Here is an 18,988-nt window from a genome sequence, read left to right on the forward strand (position 1 = left end):
CTAGAACTGCAGAAACCTGATTACCAGAGATTTGCACACTCACAAACAAACCCCTGTTAATTCATATAAAAACATAACTTCAACCCATTTGCACTCAATATATCCTGCTTCTTTATTACTGGCTGGGTTAAGTTATTACTGACTGAATTTAACCAATTGCTACAACTAGGTGCAACTGAAAATCTGTGCCATTTATTCACAAGCCATTCATAAGCAACACTGACCTCATGTAGAATGACAATTCATTGGGGATATTTCACACACACACACACACACACACACACACACACACACACACACACACACAAGACAAAGAGTGTTTTTTGTTTTATGGTGTCCAACTCCAGATCCTCTCTTGCAATCGCTATAAAATGCAATTCTTGCCAAGGATCTGACATTTTGGTACCCCTTAGATAGCTCGTATTTCAGCTCCTGCTCAGCTTGACTGTATTGTGGATGCACTAAAGTAAAAGGGCATGTTCTCGTATGAGTATGGGTTTAGAAAAGATGAACTCTAGTAAGTTTGCTGCAGCTGGACTTCCACAGTCTGTAACAGATAGAGTCATAATAAAGAAGGGGCAAAGAAAAACCTCCCCAGCCATTCAACAGTCAACATGCAAGGAGTTAACAGATTTAACAGTTAAAGGTTTTCCTGAGATGTGGTCATTTGAGCAATTTGCCCAGGCTCTCCCTGCCTGGCTGCTTAGCATTTGCTGGAGCACTGTGTGGGACACAGACCCCAAGCAATCAGGCAGAACATACTTACTGCATATGCGGAGGCAGGAACATGCATGCTGACAACCTGGAAGGATTGCTAATGAGAAGTGCTCTTGCTTGCTATGTTTGCAGACAAAAGACAATGCTTAGTAGATTCCTTGTAAAGTTTATAGGCCAGGTCAGTCCCTAACTACTTCCAACTAGTACTGACACATCATTGCTGCAAAAGCATCACTAACGTGAGCTCATGTTCAGAGCGGCTGCAGCCCCATGCACTGCCCCTAGGCATGCTCCTGGCAGCATCAGGCATAATCTGTATGAGTGGCCAAGTCAGGAGGCATCCACACAGAAATATGTGAATCGAGCCCTCTGACTATAATCCCCATCCCAGAACATCCCCTCTGAAGCTCTGGCACAGTTTGAGTTAGAGATTTTAAGGAAGCCTAGACAGGGAGAAAAATTCTATCTTGCAGTTCCTCTCTCAGCCACATCTTTTTAGGCATGAACTTATGTGACGCCTGGAGCCTGATATGGCCTTGTATCCTTGTTTCATAGACATAGTTCATCATTTTTCTATATGTCGATATTTATATTGCTTTTCTTATAGTCCATGTTCTACACACACATACAGATCTCTATGCTTGATTTTTTTATTTCACAGTTTGATTCTTTTTTCCTTGTAAAATATTTAATCACTCTATATTTTCTGAGAGTTTTTATGTATGGTTAAATAACACAGCACCATGAAACTATCCTCTCATATAAAATGTACTCAGCATTACAGTTAATCACCCTGGTTCTATTAGAGTGTAGGCGTAGATATTAATAATTATGAGTTTAGCAATAATTGTGTCTATTCTGTATTATAAGAAATGCTAGGGCGGGGTGTAGCTATTAAAATATACTATAAATGGGATAAATGTAAAAGAAAATGAAGTCTTAAGAATGCTGGGACTTTTCAGACTGCCAGATGATTGCTGGGAGCTCCACAGTCTGCAGGGGGTTAATTTTATAGTTGGCTAACTCAAAATTTATCCCCCCTCCAACACTGTAAGCATATGCCTTACTTACACTCTCTACAGCAATCATGTAAATCAGAAGTCTTAGTATCAGCAGTCACATCAGTAATACACTGAATATCTATTTGATATGGAGGGTGCAGTGAACTGTCAAGGGGAGCAGGTCCCATTAAATCATTGTAAGTTCCCTAATAAATACCAGCCAAATATATTCTTCCTCTCTTTCCCCATCCCCCCTCAAATGTAGCTCCTGCAATGAAGAGGGACATAATACATTTCAACCTGCCAGCTATTTTTAGTTGCTCCTCCGCAATGAATCTTTTAAAAGAGACAGTCATACAGATCCATCTGCAGCAGTTTAATGGAAACTTGTGAATTCCCCATTCTTGCCACACAAGGTAGCTCATTTTCAATCAACTGGAGCTGGAAAATGGTTATGTAAAGTCGCAGCCCCAATTGCATAGGTTAAAATGATGGGAATTATACAGCCCATTCCCAGAAATTGTGTATGGAAATAAACTATGCACAGTTTGATAGAGTGGGACTGTGGTGTAGCAGATAAAGCCTGGACTTCTGGTTTCTGTGCTTGGTTTTTTCATTGACCTGCAGTGTCACATTGGACAGGTCATTTAGTTTCTCTGTTCTACACTCTGACCACATGTAAAATGAACAGACTAATACCTACATACTTTGCAGCAGACTAGTGAGTCTTAATTAATGTGTGTTATGTTTTTTGAGGTTCTTGGAAGGGGTGCACTATACAAGTGCAAAGGATTCTTATTCTCAGAGGTTCCTCTTGTTTCCAGTGTATTGCAGTGTAATGAGAATCCAGGAAAAAGACATAGACATCTTGTATTTGAAGGCCAAATTTTTGACATATTTTGAGCAGAGTGTTCAAAACTCAGCTGGCTCAGAAGATATAGGGGCAAACTGAATCCCGAGAGCAAAAGGGCAAAAAGCAGCTACTGACATGTAGATTTGTTAGATCTTTCTTTCACGCAGGTATTTCTGAATCATCCAGTTAGCTCCAGTGTTCTTGCCCAATGTTCTGAATTTGTTTCACTGAGAAATGGGGAAATTTTCTAGAGGAAGACTGTGCTGGAAACGTTGGTGGAAATGTTTCACTAATTTTCCTATAAGTGATAATGAGATAGGCTGGCAAGCTTGTGGAGAGCCCCTTATTCTAATACTATCAGCGGACTAAATGGGGTTAGAGGCAATTGGGGTAATTTTCCTGATCTCTGGCTACTACTAAAAATTATCCCTGGGAGAAGTTACTCAACTATAAGGTTTATAAACATGCTACTGAAAAGCTTTTTTTTTTTTTTTTTTTTTTTTTACTTTGGAAATGGCCAGATAGCACCAACTGTCACAAATTTACAAGGACATTTTTCAGAGAGAGGATACCCTCAAATTTTACCCTAGATTATAGAGCTTTCATCCCTTCAGCAACAAGCTATAAACATCTCCAGCAAGGACACTAAAGTTTGTTTGCAAAGTGATGTTGCCTCCTGCCTTGCTTTTGAGAAATCACTTTTGTTTGAATGAGAACACAACTTAATAGATCTCAGTCCTGTACTATTCTAGGTGAGCACCCTCCCCCACTCCGTTTATCACAGATTAAGGAGCAATACTTTCTTTTTTCCTTTTTCTTTTTTTACAAGCAGCCTTTGTTTAAATATTAGAAGAACATCACTGACATGATAGCATACAGCAAAAGCCAGCAGAAGCTTGGCAAAGGGTTCTGCTTGCTTAGAGTAGACTTCAAGAATCAGGGAGTTCATTTACAAATGTTTCAGGACAAACAATAAGAGTCCTGATTCCTGACCTTTAGCCTAACCCATCAAAATAGAATTTTTTTTCCTCAGCCAGAATCTGAGCTCAAAGCACAAAGTAAATGGTGTTTTTTTTCCCCAGCAGTAGCTCTCAGAGATCACACAAGATAGAACACCCATTTGTTAGATGATTGTGCGTTTGGGTTTGTCTGGGTTGTTGTTTTTTTTTTTTTTTTTTTTAAACAGCTGTGCCTTTACTCTCTTTATATCCCCTCTCTGAGAAGGCGGGGCTTTTTTGAAGAACAGCTTCTTCACTAGCCTTGTTAGTAAATGACAAGCTATCACATTGTCAGGTGTCTTCATTTCACTGCAATCTTGGCAGCTCTGCAGGAGCATCTGGCTGCTGAAGCAAGGTTTTAACCCATTGCCTGCCAGGGTCCTGTACCCTTCTCTGGTAAAAGATATGGGTATTAAGATTAGAACCAAAAGGTCTTGTATTTATGTTCATGTATGAATAGTCTGGACATGATTATAAAAGAAAAATATTGCACATATGTTTAGTATAATCACAAGTGCGGATCTTTCACAATTCAACTCTCCGTGCCTTTTCATGATTGTTTAGTCTTTTTGGAACTATATGAGCCAAGAATATGCAAAATGCTCTTTGCAACCTTGAACAGTTTTCATCAGGAGACTAGCATGGACAGAATATCATAGAGGGAGGATGTGAACTTGTGTCATTCACTGTGGAAATGTTCAGAATAAAATATATCTGTTATGCAGTATATCCCTCACAAGCTTCTAGCCAGCCATTGGTTTGAAAATGAAAGCAGGTAGAAAATCCTGTTCATGGAAACCTCTGTTTCATTAACTCTTAGGGTGAACAGACAGCAAATATGAAAAATTGGGATGGGGTGGGGGTAATAGGAGCCTATATAAGAAAAAGACCCCAAAATCGGAACTGTCCCTATAAAATTGGGACATCTGCTCACCCTATTAACACTGCTTTAGTTAATAAATAATGTAACCCAGGCTGGATTGCTGATCACCAGTATTGTTTGCTTTAAGTAAAGTGTACATATGCTACAAAATGGAAAAGAAATAAGTGTGTAATACTAAAGTAAATAATGTGGAGACATATTCAAGGAGGTAGCATAGGCAGCTAAGGTGACCACACACATTTCGGGGAAATGAAGGAGAGCTGTAGGATAAATACAGGACAGAATCTATATTTTAAAGGACAGCACCTTAGTTTTTTATTCATGGTAAAATCTTATTAACACAAAAGCATAAATATTTACAATAGTGTATGATTAGTTGCACTACTGCTGTAGAAGTATGTGACAATAGTGTATCCTATATTGATTTTATGTGGGACAGGGGACATTAGGCAACAAATAAGGAGTGTCCCTTTAAAAAAAGTACAGAATATTTTGCAGTGAGAGACAAATGTACCCATATGTATTCTTCATTCTGTGCAGTACCAGGCATATATTCTCAAGATGAATCTCAATTGTCCAGACCCTCTCTAGCTAGATAGACAAAAGATGCCATAAATGGTGAGATTCATGCCAAACAAATAAACACTATAGAGAGTTGCAGCTGCAACTGAGGCACATAGATGCTGGAAATTAAAGTTGTTTCATTCATTCTAATCAGTTTGCCTAAATAACAATGATGCCCAACCTTCAAACCTGCTAATGAGTGACTTGAACAAAAAAGTACAAGGGACTGAAATGTGAAATACCCATGTTTTGTTGCAAGTAATTTATAATTTATTTTAAAAGTTTAAAATAATCTTTAATTAAGAGATTATAATTTTTTTGCTGAGTTTCCATCTCCTTGAGGGCATGTGTTTTGAGTATGTATCTTGAGGACAAAAAAATGGCGTGAACGTTTCAGGAAAGAACAGGCAGCTTTCCCTCTTCCCACCCTGCTTCCCCACCTCGCCATGCCTTCCCCATTCTCTGTATTATCATAAAGGATTTATGTTATGTAGTTGTTTGGATTTTCCCCTGAAACAGTCACTCACGTGTTTCATTCAAATCTTTATTTGGAGATAAACATGAGGCAGATTCTGGAAATGATTTGCCTAGCACTACAGCCTCCACTCTCTCACGGACAGCCCATTTACTCTCCCCGGTGTTTGCTCTTTCCATTTCTCCTTCCCTGCACATCTCTCATCAGCACCTTCAGGCCAGGAAGGAGCAGCTGTGTGGATTGTGGCAGCAGCCACTCTGGGTTTTCCGGGAATTGAAGGCCACAGCAGCTGCAGCAGGAGGGTGTCATAACTCCTCTTTGTGTTTGACGGCATCAGAGTGGGTGTAGTTGGTGTATGGACACACCGCCATGCACACACAGGAGGCATAATACAAACAGAGCTGGGCGACATTTTTTGGACAATCATTTATCAGCTGAAAAATGCAGCTTCTGGGCGACTGAAACTTTGTGGTCAAATAGTCAGGTCAAATTTGTGTCTAGTTTCAGCTGAAAAAATTTAGAAAAAGTCAAGACGTTTCCTTCTGACATTCTTGTATGGAAGTGTTTTGATTTTTCATTGCAAAAAGAGGTTCCCTTTAGAAATGTAGTTAGATTTATTTTTTTAAATAAAGGGAGAGGGGAATAAAAACCACACAAACAATTAAACGAACCAGAATGACAAACCATTTTGTTTGACCCCAAATGAATGTTTTTCTTTATTTGGTTTATCCATTAAGCCAAAACATCAATGATTTGCTCAGCTCTGCAAACCCCTATGTTTCTGCCTCCCTTCTCAGCTACCCAGAGCAGCAGCAGATGTGAAAAAATTGCCTGAGAAGTCAAAAATGCAGCACAGGGAGACAAAATTGATTTCAAAGCATGATGGGTGAAATCCTAACCCACTGAACTCAATGGTGAAACTGTCATTGACTTCAAGGGGCAGAATTTCTCCTGATGTTCAGTGAAATGCAGAAGTGGGGAGGCCTGATAAAAACTGTCACACACTTTCAAGCAACAGTGATGAACCCTTTCAAAGTGACATAATGGGTGTCCCAATACAATGATGATGGCTGTGTCTCCCACGAGTGAAATTCTGGCTTCCTGCAGGTTTAGGGCAATTACTTAGATGCCACAGTCTCTCATTTTTCAGAGATTCTGTGAGCATGGCACATGTAATGCTCTGTGAAAATCTCAGTCTCAGACAAGCTGAATTAAAATAGCTGTTTGGCATATGTCATTTTTCAAAAGGTGGCTGGTCACACTCTTGCATGTGAGAATGGAGACAGTTTTATGATTCAGAATGCACTGACTATTGTGTTATTGTTGCCATTAGTTCACTTGCAAATGTAAAAAGTAGCTACTATCATGTGAATGAATGAGTGTGGCTTTATCTGAAAGGTGGATAAATAGGGCTCTACATACTGAGGAAATCTTTCATACAAAGCTGACTTAAAGTCACCTGAAAGGGAAAGAGATTTTAATGGGCCAGATTCATCAGTATGCTTTGTGCATCACCAGCATAGTACAAAGCAAGCAGATTAGTTATTTATCAGTAATAACATGTGTCTTTGTGACAGTTCTCAGGGCACCCAGGACTGTAAGTCACCCTGTTATCCCCTGCCTCCAGTGAGAGGGAGTCAGTTCCAGTCTTTCAGTCACTCAAACACTATCCTCTGGGCTATGCCAACCTTATCTTCACCTTGGAGGACAACAAGAGTTGCCCCCAAGTCCTTTTAGATCATTCCCTTGTGATATCCACCCCTGACAGTGGCTACTCTCAGAAATTGCAGGTGCTCTGCATCCAAAGATGCAGTGAACCCCAGTTTATCAGTTTTCCTTAAGCCACCACTCCTGTAAACCACACAGCACTTATGATAAAAACCAAAGGCTTAGAAAGAATAAAGAAAGAATAAAGCTTTATCTAAAAAGGAGAGAAAGTGGTGGAAACAACTGGTTACAATACTAAACAAAATCATAAAACGCCAACACTTATCAATAGTTACCTTTCCTATCTAATAAAGTGTGTCGTCCCCTCCCCCAAGTTCAGTCAATTGCAGAACTGGTTGGTTTCACAAGAACCAGGATCCAAACATTCATAAAAGCCTCCTACTCTTTAATGGATTTCCACCGTGAATGGATCCAGGGTGCCTGTCCCTTTACTCTGTTATACTTGAACAGTCTTTTGACTTTATTCATAGCCAGGGTGATCTCTTGCCTGCTGTAATGTTCCCTTTAACCTCCAAGTAGTTTCCATCATTTTAAATTGCCATTGATGGTTTTCCATTCACTGTTTTAGGATGGGGCAAAGGTAGACTATAGAACCTTGCATTACCTCGCTCGCTGACTAGAGAGGGGTAACAACTCCCTTTTGCTTGAATGGGTCACCTCTGAGACACATTACCTCCTGGGGACTAATTTCTACTCCAAGTCCATAAAGAATACTTTCAGTATAATATATTTTCCCTTAACTATTCTCCATACACATCTCACAGTGATTATGAATCTCTACAAGTTATGAGCTTTCTGTAGATACCTTTTTTGTTACTCTTGTGGATAAATGTTCTGTAAGACATGTTTAGCAGTGTGAGTTTGTTAGATTTGAAGTGAGAGTTATTTGCAAAGAACATGGGACCTTTTGCTAAGGGGTGTCTGGGTTACAGTATTTCAGCAAGGGATTGCTCCATCCTAGCCCATCTTCTCTATAGGATCCTGTTGTAAAATCATAATGCTGGATTTCTAACATCAAATTAATTTCCACTGCAGCGTATGGACCTAGATCCTGTTCTCATTGAAGACAATAGCGTTTCTGCCACTGATTTCAATAAAATGTCAGACACCCATGATTTTGACTTAAATTCAGGAATAAGCAGAAGGAGATACTGGGCTACTATTTAGAAAGAGCTTTTCTAAACATGGAATTCATACTGCCAAGGAAATTTCCAACTTTTCTCCAGCGTCTCTCAATCTACTCATATAGCGTCCATCACAGTAATAATTTTAACTATATATGCTTAGAATTGTTTTCAATGATAAAGTAAATGATCATATTTCATGACAATTCCTGAATAATATTCTTTAAAAAGCTGAGAGAGTGAAGCTTTTGTCTTTCAGCACACTAATCTAATTTCAAATACCACTTGGATATTTAATCAATTTGTTAATAAAGGTGTAATTTTAATAATTATTCTGATTACACATCTTCTGCTTTCTCAGTGGCTACAGATAAGAATTGCAAATTCCAGAAACTTCATTAAAATTTTTATTGCTCATCAGAGGCATTTCCTACTTTCAGAATGTTTCAATAAAGAGGACAATCATGGAAATCATGCTGAGTGCCATGACAAGTAATTGAATGACTAAGAGTGCAAATATTGGATAATATTGTTTATAAACAAGTTACTTATTACTTCCTTCATTACTGTCAGCTTCATTAGAGCATCAGCTACTTTTTTCCCCAGCCACGTATTTATCTCTTTACTCTGGTGTTTTATAGTCACAGTTGCATTTTGTCTTATTCTTACATTACTTATTTTCATTTGGATACAAATAATCTAGCTTTTGCGATATTGACATCATAACGAAATGTTACTTAAGAGTGAATTATGCTGCTTAGCTGGTACCATAGCCCCTTGTGCTCTGAGGCTGTCAGACCTCATAAACTAGAAGGGGTTTGGTTTGGTGAGGTGGCTCTGGAAGCAAGGCCTTCACTAATGATCAGCAAACTGGGTCTAAATTCTACTTTAAGATTTCCTGCATACTGTGTAGTCCAGTACAGCAGAATGGAAGTTTTTGGTGATAGTACAATCAATACAATAATCTCTGTCATATTTATTTTGATATTAACTTCAGTTTATTTTAGGCTGTCCCCACATTTCAGTTTTCAATGTGCTGCTAATTTTTATATCAATCACACTTAGTTGCATTGTAGAAGCTGTCACAGGGAAGCTAGAGATTTTGGCAGCTAGGTAAAGGGCAGAGACAGAGTTTGGTACTCAAAAAGGCTTGAGAGGTGGATTGGAAATGTGGGATAAGCATATTACCTTGATGTTTCCACTAAAATGATCATCTGTGAACTATTTAGACATTTAATTTTCCACATGGTTTTCCTTAACTTTCAGAGTAAACTCCCTAGTTAGATGAATGGAGGCAGTTCTCAGAGCTATCTTTCAGGCTGTCTGCACACTCAGGCAGAGATCATGGCGTCACCTTATATTTGGTTCACATTATAAGGTTTAAACACAACCAAACTGGCATCAAGTGTATATTCCAGTGGAATCATAGACTGCCTTGAAGCAACACCTATATGGTACAGGAAGTAGTGTTACGGAATTGGTTAGCTGGCACACCTTTCCCTTAAAGGTGGAGTGTTTCTGCAGGTGCTATCTCTTGGATGAGATGTAACATGTAGACTCTGATCACTTGTAGTCATTAAATACCCCCTGGCACTTCTTAAAAGCCCTGGTGTGGTGGACAAATTCTAGCCTGGTTAAATTCATTAGGCCAAATACTCTGTTGGTGTAAATGATATAGCTCCATCAACTTCATTGGACCTATGTTGATTTACACCAGCTAAGGATCTCTCCCACTTTGTGTTCCTAAATTCCCCTTGCAATTTCCTTTGGCCACAGTATTATTCAATTTCTGTCATGTTCTTGTGCTGTATTTCTCCACAGAGGTGAATCGCTACCTATGGTGTACATATCTTTTGTACATGCTTGGGAGTGAAATCTTCTCTGTAAATGTGAAATAGCATTAATACTTCGTGCTGTTGGAAGACGTCAGAAGCTAAAACTCCCTTGTGTGCAAAAGGTAGCCTTGAGCATGTGTTTAGTCAATGCTGTGGGTCACTGTCATCCTTGTTTCCCAAAACCATAAACATTTGATCCACTGGAGTTTAGCATTCTTCAAATCCATGTGAGTTTCCTCCCAAGACAATCTCCTGCCCTTTGATTTTTCCATGAGGCAGGAGGTGGAAGGTTGCAGGATCATCACTTGATTAGTAAAACTGCATGTCACAACAGAATCCACATGCTGAAAAATTCAAAATAACAAGCTGTGACTCGAAAGTAACAATGTCTTTCAAATTGAATCAAGAAATGTCATTTTAAGTCTTAAAAGTCAATACGTATTTTGGTTAATTAGCTGAAAACATAATGGTTATTTCTAGCCTCTCTTCAGACTCTCTGTTTAGCCAGTCTATGTTGCAATGCTTGGCCTGCAGCATTTCTATTTATAGCTCTCATGGAACAGTCTTAAATTGCTTATTTTCTGTTTACTAAAGTCATCCCCTTTGTTACCATGGTAACCATGGCAAGTGCCACAGCTTAACTGTTTTATTAAATGGATTGAAGGTACAGCTGCAAAACTTGAAGGGGAAGCATGTCCGTTTTTAGCCATAGCTCCAGCTGCCTTAAATACCACATTATAGCAAATATTACCTTAAATATTAGGGGCCAGGTTCTGATTTCAGTTACAATGGTGTAAATCTTGAGTATTTCTTTTTTCAGTGGCGATACTTCTGATTTATTGTGGTGAGACCCAGATCAGGATCTGTCCTTAAAAAAATTACACTGCCTGTCGAATTTCACTGATTATTACATTCAAATGGATCAATTACAAATGATGTTCTTGCTCATCTTGGGAAGACACTTGCTCACAGTTGTATTTGTGTGAAGCTTTTAGGAGAATATTATCTTATTGCTTACAGCAATCACATTATTATTGGGAAAAGAACAGGAGTACTTGTGGCACCTTGGAATCACTGCATTCCACTCATGTAACACCAGGAATCAGAGGGAAGCTAATGACTTTGTCCAATATCAGTTTTCCAAGGAAAATTATAATGATGAACATAGGACAAAACTTTTAAATCCCTACTAAGGGATATGTATGTAAAAGGGCACTGAATTTCAGAAGTGCTAAGCAATCATACCTCCTGTTGAATTCAGTAAGAGTTGTGGTGGTCAGCATCTCTGAAATTCAGGCCTCGTGAATTAGGTCTGTCACCGTGGATTTGGGTGCTTAACATCAGGTACTCAAGTTAGAAAACCTTGGCTATCAAGGTTTGGAGATGTGTTTGATGATAGAATGTGAATCACCAGTGAGTATGATCAAGTTAAAAACAAAGGATTTGTTTCCATGAACATCATTTTTAATGTAAAATCAAAATGCCATTGTGAAGACCCCAAAATAATAATAGCTATATATTTACACACATAAATATTTCATAAGTGATTCTCTCTATTGTAACCAAACCAAAAAGCTTCAAGAATCCCTGACATTTAGGAAGCGAATGTGGCTTTGTGTTCTCCAGTAAGCATTGTGGTTGATGGGGTAGCTTGCTGGTGGCATTTGATATTGAATACCTCCACAATGTGATGCTGTGTGTTTATGTTCAAAACATTTCCAATGAATAAAAACCAGGGCACCAAAAGAAAGTGGCAACTTACCTGAGAAGTCTTTTGGAACAAGTTCACATGATAAGCTATTAGAAGACACATTTAATCTGTGCCAACAATGGCCTTATTTAAATAAAAAATGCTTCATGTGTTGGGTGAGCAAAAGAAACAACCTGCAGGATTTTTTACATTACTGGAGTTATTGGTGAAAGAAAAAAAGACACTATGCAGATTTCTTTGACTTACATAAACTTCCTTTCTTTTTCTCCCTTCTTAGGGTCCACCTTCATTTGCAACACCCACATAATCCCAGTGAAAAATCAAGAAGGAGTAGCTATGATGTTTATTATTAACTTTGAGTATGTAACAGATGATGAGAATGCGGAGTCTCTAGAGAAGTTCAACCCGATATTGCCAGCCAGACTTGTAAACCGTAAGTGGGGGGCGAGCGGAGGAGGGAAGGGGCGAGAAACCTATCATATATCGCTGTTATTTTCATTGCGGAACAGTTTCATCCAAGTTATAATTTCAGATATTATGAATTAAAAATATATCAATGGAGCTAATTGCAAAGAGAATTTGCTACTCTTGACAATACTTACCGCTCGTATAACTGTGGTATAATTTTAACGTACATAACTTTTTAGTTGCAGGTTTCCACTACAGGTGTGTCAATTTTGACTTATTGCTAAAATAGTGTATTTCAGTTTTTGACACATTTCAGCAAAAAGTGATCAAAAATATGAACTAAAGTTGAAAAACAAACCCAACGAAAACCACAACGTTATCCCCAAATATCCTAATTCTATTAAGAGTTGGTACCTTACCATAAATCTAGGCAAATGTAAACTAAACCTCAGGAAACACTTCCTAACTAGAGCTGAGTGTGTAATGCAATAAATAAATAAATAAATAATCCATTCATATTAGTTCAAATCTTTAAGGGCTTGATTTTGTGCCCAATGAAGTTGATGGCAACTCACCTGTTGATTTTGGTGGTACAAGGATAAAACCCTACGTTAATTTACATTGGCCATTCTCACATACCTTTTATGTTTTCATTTGAAAACATTTGAATTTTACAGAAATATTCATGGAAAGTTAATTTAATAGCTGAATGCACAAATATTCCCCGAAATTAAATTTTAAATTTGCGTGCACAAGTATTCAAACCAGAAGTACCTGCATGCACATCTAATCAGGAGATAAAAACAATCCATACAGTAAAACATTTTAAAGATGTACATGTGAGAAATCATGAACCACTTGCAGATTGCCTGTGAACACAAAAAAAAGGTTAAATTCGTCAAATAAAATTATTCATTGGGAATCATTTGCTTATTCCTAACTGTGAGGGTTATTAGACTGTGAAATACCTGTGCAAAGGAGGCAATGGAAGCCTCATTGCTTGACACGTTTAAAACCAGACTTCAAAGCAATAGGAGATACACTGTAGAGAGCAAACCTGCTCAAATAGAAAGATGCAATGGATAATCTAATAGGTTTTTAGTCTCTCTAACTCCTAGGAATCCATGAATATTGTTAGTTCAAACTTTTATAGGCTAAGAAATCAGAGTCCCAATCAGTTCCACAGTTAGGGTTCATATATGGCAACTCAATGTATTGCTGAAACAGCACTGGGCTATATGCATAACGACATGTTTTACTTTACAACCGTTTAAATGTATTCTTCTGGCAGAGTATTTCAGCCTGACCCAGCGTTGGATAAATAAGTGTAGTTGCTATTCCTCAGGGAGAGTGTATTGAGTGACTGAAAAGGAAGGTTCTAGTAAAGCAACAACAAAACTCTTTGTTTCTGCTACTCAATTATTATTGTATTTTGGGGAGCTCTATGCTCCCCTTCCCAAATGGAAATGCACACAAGGGTACTCGAGGAGCCATGGTTCCACACCATCCTCTTTCAATATCACCAGCCTGGTCAGATATCCTTAAGGAAAGATCATAAAGACACAGCAAATCTGAAGCCCTACTTGGTGTTCCCTATTACCCCCACTTTATACCCACTCCTTGTTCCAGCAATTTGGATACTCCACCGCAGCAGTGATCTTGTGACCCCTCTGAGTAGGGAACACACAGTATGTAATAAAGAGTGCTGCTGCTCAGAAGCATCGGCCACCAGTTATGCCTTTTCCAGAGTGGAATATGCTGCAATAGAATGATTGCTCCCTATTCCTCTCCCTTCTATCCAGGCCACTGCCCTATGAAACTGAGCGTATGGGTGTAGCAGAGATCCAGCAGCTAGGGAATTGGAGGGAACTTCTCGTCTCTATGTAGTAGAGCTGGTCAGAAATTTTCCAGTGGAATGTTTCTCTGTTGGAAAATCCTAATTCATCAAAAGTGAAATATTTCATGAAAATGGAAAACAAAAGTTTTGGTAAGGTCAGAATATTCCATGTCAACCTTTATGGAAAAGAATGTTTTAATTTTTCATTTCAAAATGACTTCTTTTTTTTCAATTTATATTATAAAATTATATAGAAAATGAAAAAAAGTTGAAATTCAAATGACATATATTGAAATACTTTGAATTTTGTTTGTTCCTTTCTGGAGCAGAAGAAATTTTGAAATTGCACCACTTTCCCAAAACAAAAAAAATCTGGTTCCGGTAGAGCTCTACTGTGTAGCTTTCATGGCCCATTTTCTGTAGAACCTGCATACATTTGCTCACCTTCACTTCGTACAGTCACTCTCTGAAGAGTTTCTCTAACATAGTCAGCTCTTACTGACAGATTTCCCAGAGCAGATCCATGCTAGTACCTGCTCTTAATGAGACAGAACATATTCTGGCAGTGACCATTATTATTGTCCTCGTAGTCTGGTTGGTCCATTAACACTTGGAAAATTGCCTTTAGCATTACACTTAACGTGATAAAGGGACTTGGAACCTCAGCCCTCTGACTGACAAATAACCTACCCAACTCTTTCTGGATAGAAGGCAAAGAGGGGCGGGAACATCATTGCAAGTGCCCAGGGAAGAGCTCCCCCAGTCTAAGCACAGCATAGGAGTGTCTAAGTGGTCCGATGCTGCTTCCCCACCCCTGCAAACCGCAGTGCAGGGAATTAAAGGGACTGTAGTGCACAGCGCTATAGCAATTCTGGATTGCTCCTGATTAAAGCTACCTTTGATCCCTCCCCATAGGCTGTGCCCTCTGTGCTGCACCTCTTGGAAAGCCAGCCCCGAACCTCACCCATTGTCTGCCATGCATTATGTTGTGGTTAAAAAGTACAGAAAGCATGACATAGCTATAGTACTTGCAAGTCATTTCAAATGCAAATGAGATTTCAATCCCCCTTTGGTGAGATGCACCCTGAAATAATGTGTTCATTAAGATTTGAGGAAGAACGCTTTGTGGGTAATACAATAATTGGATGTAAGTGCACAGAATGGACTAAATTCTTCCCTCTGTTACACTTGTACAACCCCACTGAAATCAATAGTGTGGTTTGGGTATTACTCTGGAGAGGTTATTGCCCATCATTTAAAACTAGCAGAATGCCTATAATGTGGCCTGCTTATAATGTATTGCAAATTATTTACAATTTTTATGAAAAATATTTTTTTTACTCTTCCTCCTTTTAAATACAATCAGTCCAAGCTGTATTTTTCCTTTGTTTTGTTTGTTTGTTTGTTTTTTGTTTTTTTATATATAGTACATTTCAACAGAAGGTTATACTTTTCTAGAAATATTACCATTAGAATCCCATCAGGGGGTACAGTAATAGTGATACAAATTATGTCTGATAGCCTCCAATACTATTCTGCGTCTATTTTATGCAGGGTATGACTTTAGGTGTTTTGAATATTCTTTGATTTACTATTAGTTTTCAATTGCAATTTTGTATTATCAGAATAAAACAGGACGGTTGAATTTTCCCCAGTGTGGCTATAAAGGTAACATTGGCTGGGGGAGTGGGGTGTGGGAGGGAAATAGAGTGGTAGTTAAGAAAAGGAATGTCCTTTCCCACTCCCCATCCCCCAAGATTTCTGGCCATCAGTTCCTGTTATCTGTCTGTAATACATCAGCACGTATACTTGGAAATGTTCTGATGCCCCACCTGAAGTCTCATGTACATTCTGTGTGCGCTTCAGAATCCCAACACCCATTTGCCTGAATTGCACTTGTCCCCAGACTCAGCTGCTGGTGCCACTCCAATCCTGAATGAGTAGGAGCCAAATTCATGTGCGGGAAGCCCAGGGCTGGCTCCAGGGTTTTTGCCGCCCCAAGCAGCAAAAAAAAAAAAAAAAAAAAAAGCCGCGATCGTGATCTGCAGTGGCAATTCGGCGGGAGGTCCTTTGCTCTGAGCGGAAGTGAGGGACCGTCCGCCGAATTGCCGCCGAACAGCTGGACCTGCCGCCCCTCTCCGAAGTGGCCGCCCCAAGCACCTGCTTGGCAAGCTGGTGCCTGGAGACGGCCCTGGGGAAGCCCCAACCTTGTCAGTTCCCGTCTTAAAACTGTAACAAAGGGGTAGATTGTGAGGGGACTCCCATCACTGTGAATCAAGAGGGCCCATCCCTCGCTGGTCTTATTGCCATGTATGCCCTCACAGCGTCCAAAGGGCAGATCCCAGGCTCACCACACCTCCTGTAAAATAATGGTTCGCCCAGGCCTCCTTGATCCATCTTTAACCTCCTCGAGATTATTACCACCGATTGACCCTCCTAGTGTATAACCACCAGTTCCAAAGCCCTTCCAAAAGAGTCCCTACAGGACCCAGGTACTAGTTTGCTGATTTAAAAAGCTCCAAAAATGCTACCAGAAAAGCTGCCTTGAACAAGCCCGCCTCTTGTCCACAATGACATAAGGGCTCTAGGATCCACACCAGATCCCTAAGCATATTAACAGTGATGAGGCGACATGCATCCTCCCTAGGGTCGGTGCTTCAAAACCACCCCACTGGAAACTTCCAAACTAAAAGCCCACTACAAGGATCTGGGTAATCATTCAGCCTTAATACTTCTCTCATAGCTCTGCAGTATTCATGGAGCCACCAATCTCTGTGCTTTAGGGACAGCCGACATCTGCCAAGGTTCCACAGCACTAGCATCATCCATTTGGGTTCCTTGCTGGCTCCTGGTACCAGCTCATGAATTCTGTCCATCTGACAATGAGACAATGCATCTGCTATGCCATTGTCAACGCCAAGCACATGTCTGGAAGAGAAACAGATGTTAAAGCTTACACATTGTAGTACAAATGCCATCACCAGACTCATAATACTTCATGATCTGGAGGACTGGCAGTTGGTAACATACTACTGCCATGATGTCACACCAGAAATACAGCCTTTTATTAGCAAACTCCATTCCCCAAATGACTACTGCACCCAAAATGGGGAAAAAATCCAGAAATGTTATATCCTGCACTACCCATTTTTTAATCCAGGTGGAAGGCCATTGCTGGGTGTGCCACCTGCCTTGGTAAAATACCCCAAAACCTGTACTTCCCAAAGCATCCAAATGGATCTTTAAATCAGCCTCAGGCATCCATTCCTCCCTCTACAATCCATTAAAATGGCTCAACAACTGTCCCTCCACCTCTACCCCAAATCATCCTTCATCTCTCTAGTAACTCTTATAAAATGGTGAGGTTGAGTTATGCCTCTGGTGACCTCTGCAAGCCAGGAACAGAATGCCCATCCCCAGTGTTACCACTCAGCAGGCAAAAATAAGATGTCCAACAATAGATTGCAGCTCAGCGAGTGGAACTTTCCTGGCCACTCTTCCTCCTCTAATCAAGCCCTGTAGCTCCTGAAGCTTTATCTGAGGGAGGCACCATATACCCACCAGTGTGTCTAGCTCAGTCCCCAGGTAGGTCAGTTTAAGGTTCATCCATTTTTAACTCCACGAGGACTGTCCTCAATCTTTTAGGGCCTGAAAGGTGTCTTATCAGGCTAATACACTGGTCCGAATTCGCCCTGCCTGTGAACAATAAGTCATCTAAGTAATGCACTACCTGCCATAAACCAGCTTCCCACATCACTGCCCAGTGAAGCACTGTGTTCAATTTCTCAAATGCTGAGCAGGATATTGCACATCCCGTGGGCATAGCTTTGTCATAATAAAATTGTTCTTTGAAAAAGAAACAGAAAAGGTTAAAGTCAGAAGGATGCACTGGCAGCAGTCGAAATGCAGACTGAATATCACACTTGGCCATCAGTGCCCCTCGGCCACAAGACCTAACCATGCACACAGCCTCATCAGAGGAGGCACAGCACATAAGAACAAAATACTGAGTCTATGCCATTGTTAACTGAGCTATCATGTGGATATGACAGGTGGTAAATTAAGCGATATTCACCCAGCACTTTCTTAGGGACCAAGCCTAGGCGAGAAGCCAGCCAGTTCTATAGAGATATGTGATTGAATGGCCCTGATGCCCTATTCTTTTTTAATTCTTCTGTAATCTTTTTCTTTACAGTATGACCCATTCCCACAAAGGACTTCAAATTTTTGTACATCACATGATTTCTTTTCCCCCAACAGAGATCTCAAACCCCACAGTAAACCCAAATATACCCCATCTGTCTTGTCAAGACCAAAGGACCACCATTAACACTTCCAGCGTAACTGGACATGGTGCTCTTGTCCAGCCCCCCACTTTCAGCTTACCCCCCCATCCCCTTCCTGTGCCTTTGCCCCCATACCCTGCTTCCACCCCGTGGGTCTGCAGGCGGCACCTGACTTAACCATCATTCTCTTTCTCCACTGTGGTCTTCCCTGACTGCTGTGGCTGTCTGGACCACAAGCACATTTCACAAGCATGCTTAAATTTGCGGATGCTACAAAAGCTCCAGCTTTCATTAAATGCCCAGCAAATATCAGTACAAGCCTCAGGCCTCTGGCAGGCTTGGTGTAGAATGAACAGGCCACTGTCAGTGTGGAAACCAGGCCCCCGTGGTGTCATCCACTCTAACCACAGCGTACAATGTTATATTTCCCACCAGATTCCAATTTGTGCTGCTGCCCTCAAGCTAAACAGTGAAATCAAGCCATGCCCCCAAACATATTATATGCCCGCCTGGTTGAATTTGAACAATGCTGGGCTTCTGTCTGGGAAATCTCTGCAATAACACTTGC

General features: G+C 40.1%; 1 protein-coding gene across 1 annotated transcript in view; it reads left to right on the top strand.

Annotated features, from left to right (window-relative positions):
- KCNH7 (potassium voltage-gated channel subfamily H member 7) overlaps positions 1–18,988 on the top strand; it is a 333,075-nt gene that overhangs the window by 177,584 nt on the left and 136,503 nt on the right. Inside the window, exon 3 of the mRNA XM_054043274.1 lies at positions 12,167–12,322. Within this exon, the coding sequence (XP_053899249.1) occupies positions 12,167–12,322 (156 nt within the window). The remainder of the gene's footprint in view (positions 1–12,166; positions 12,323–18,988) is intronic.

Source organism: Malaclemys terrapin, chromosome 11, assembly GCF_027887155.1.
Source record: "Malaclemys terrapin pileata isolate rMalTer1 chromosome 11, rMalTer1.hap1, whole genome shotgun sequence".
Lineage (NCBI taxonomy): Eukaryota > Metazoa > Chordata > Testudines > Emydidae > Malaclemys > Malaclemys terrapin.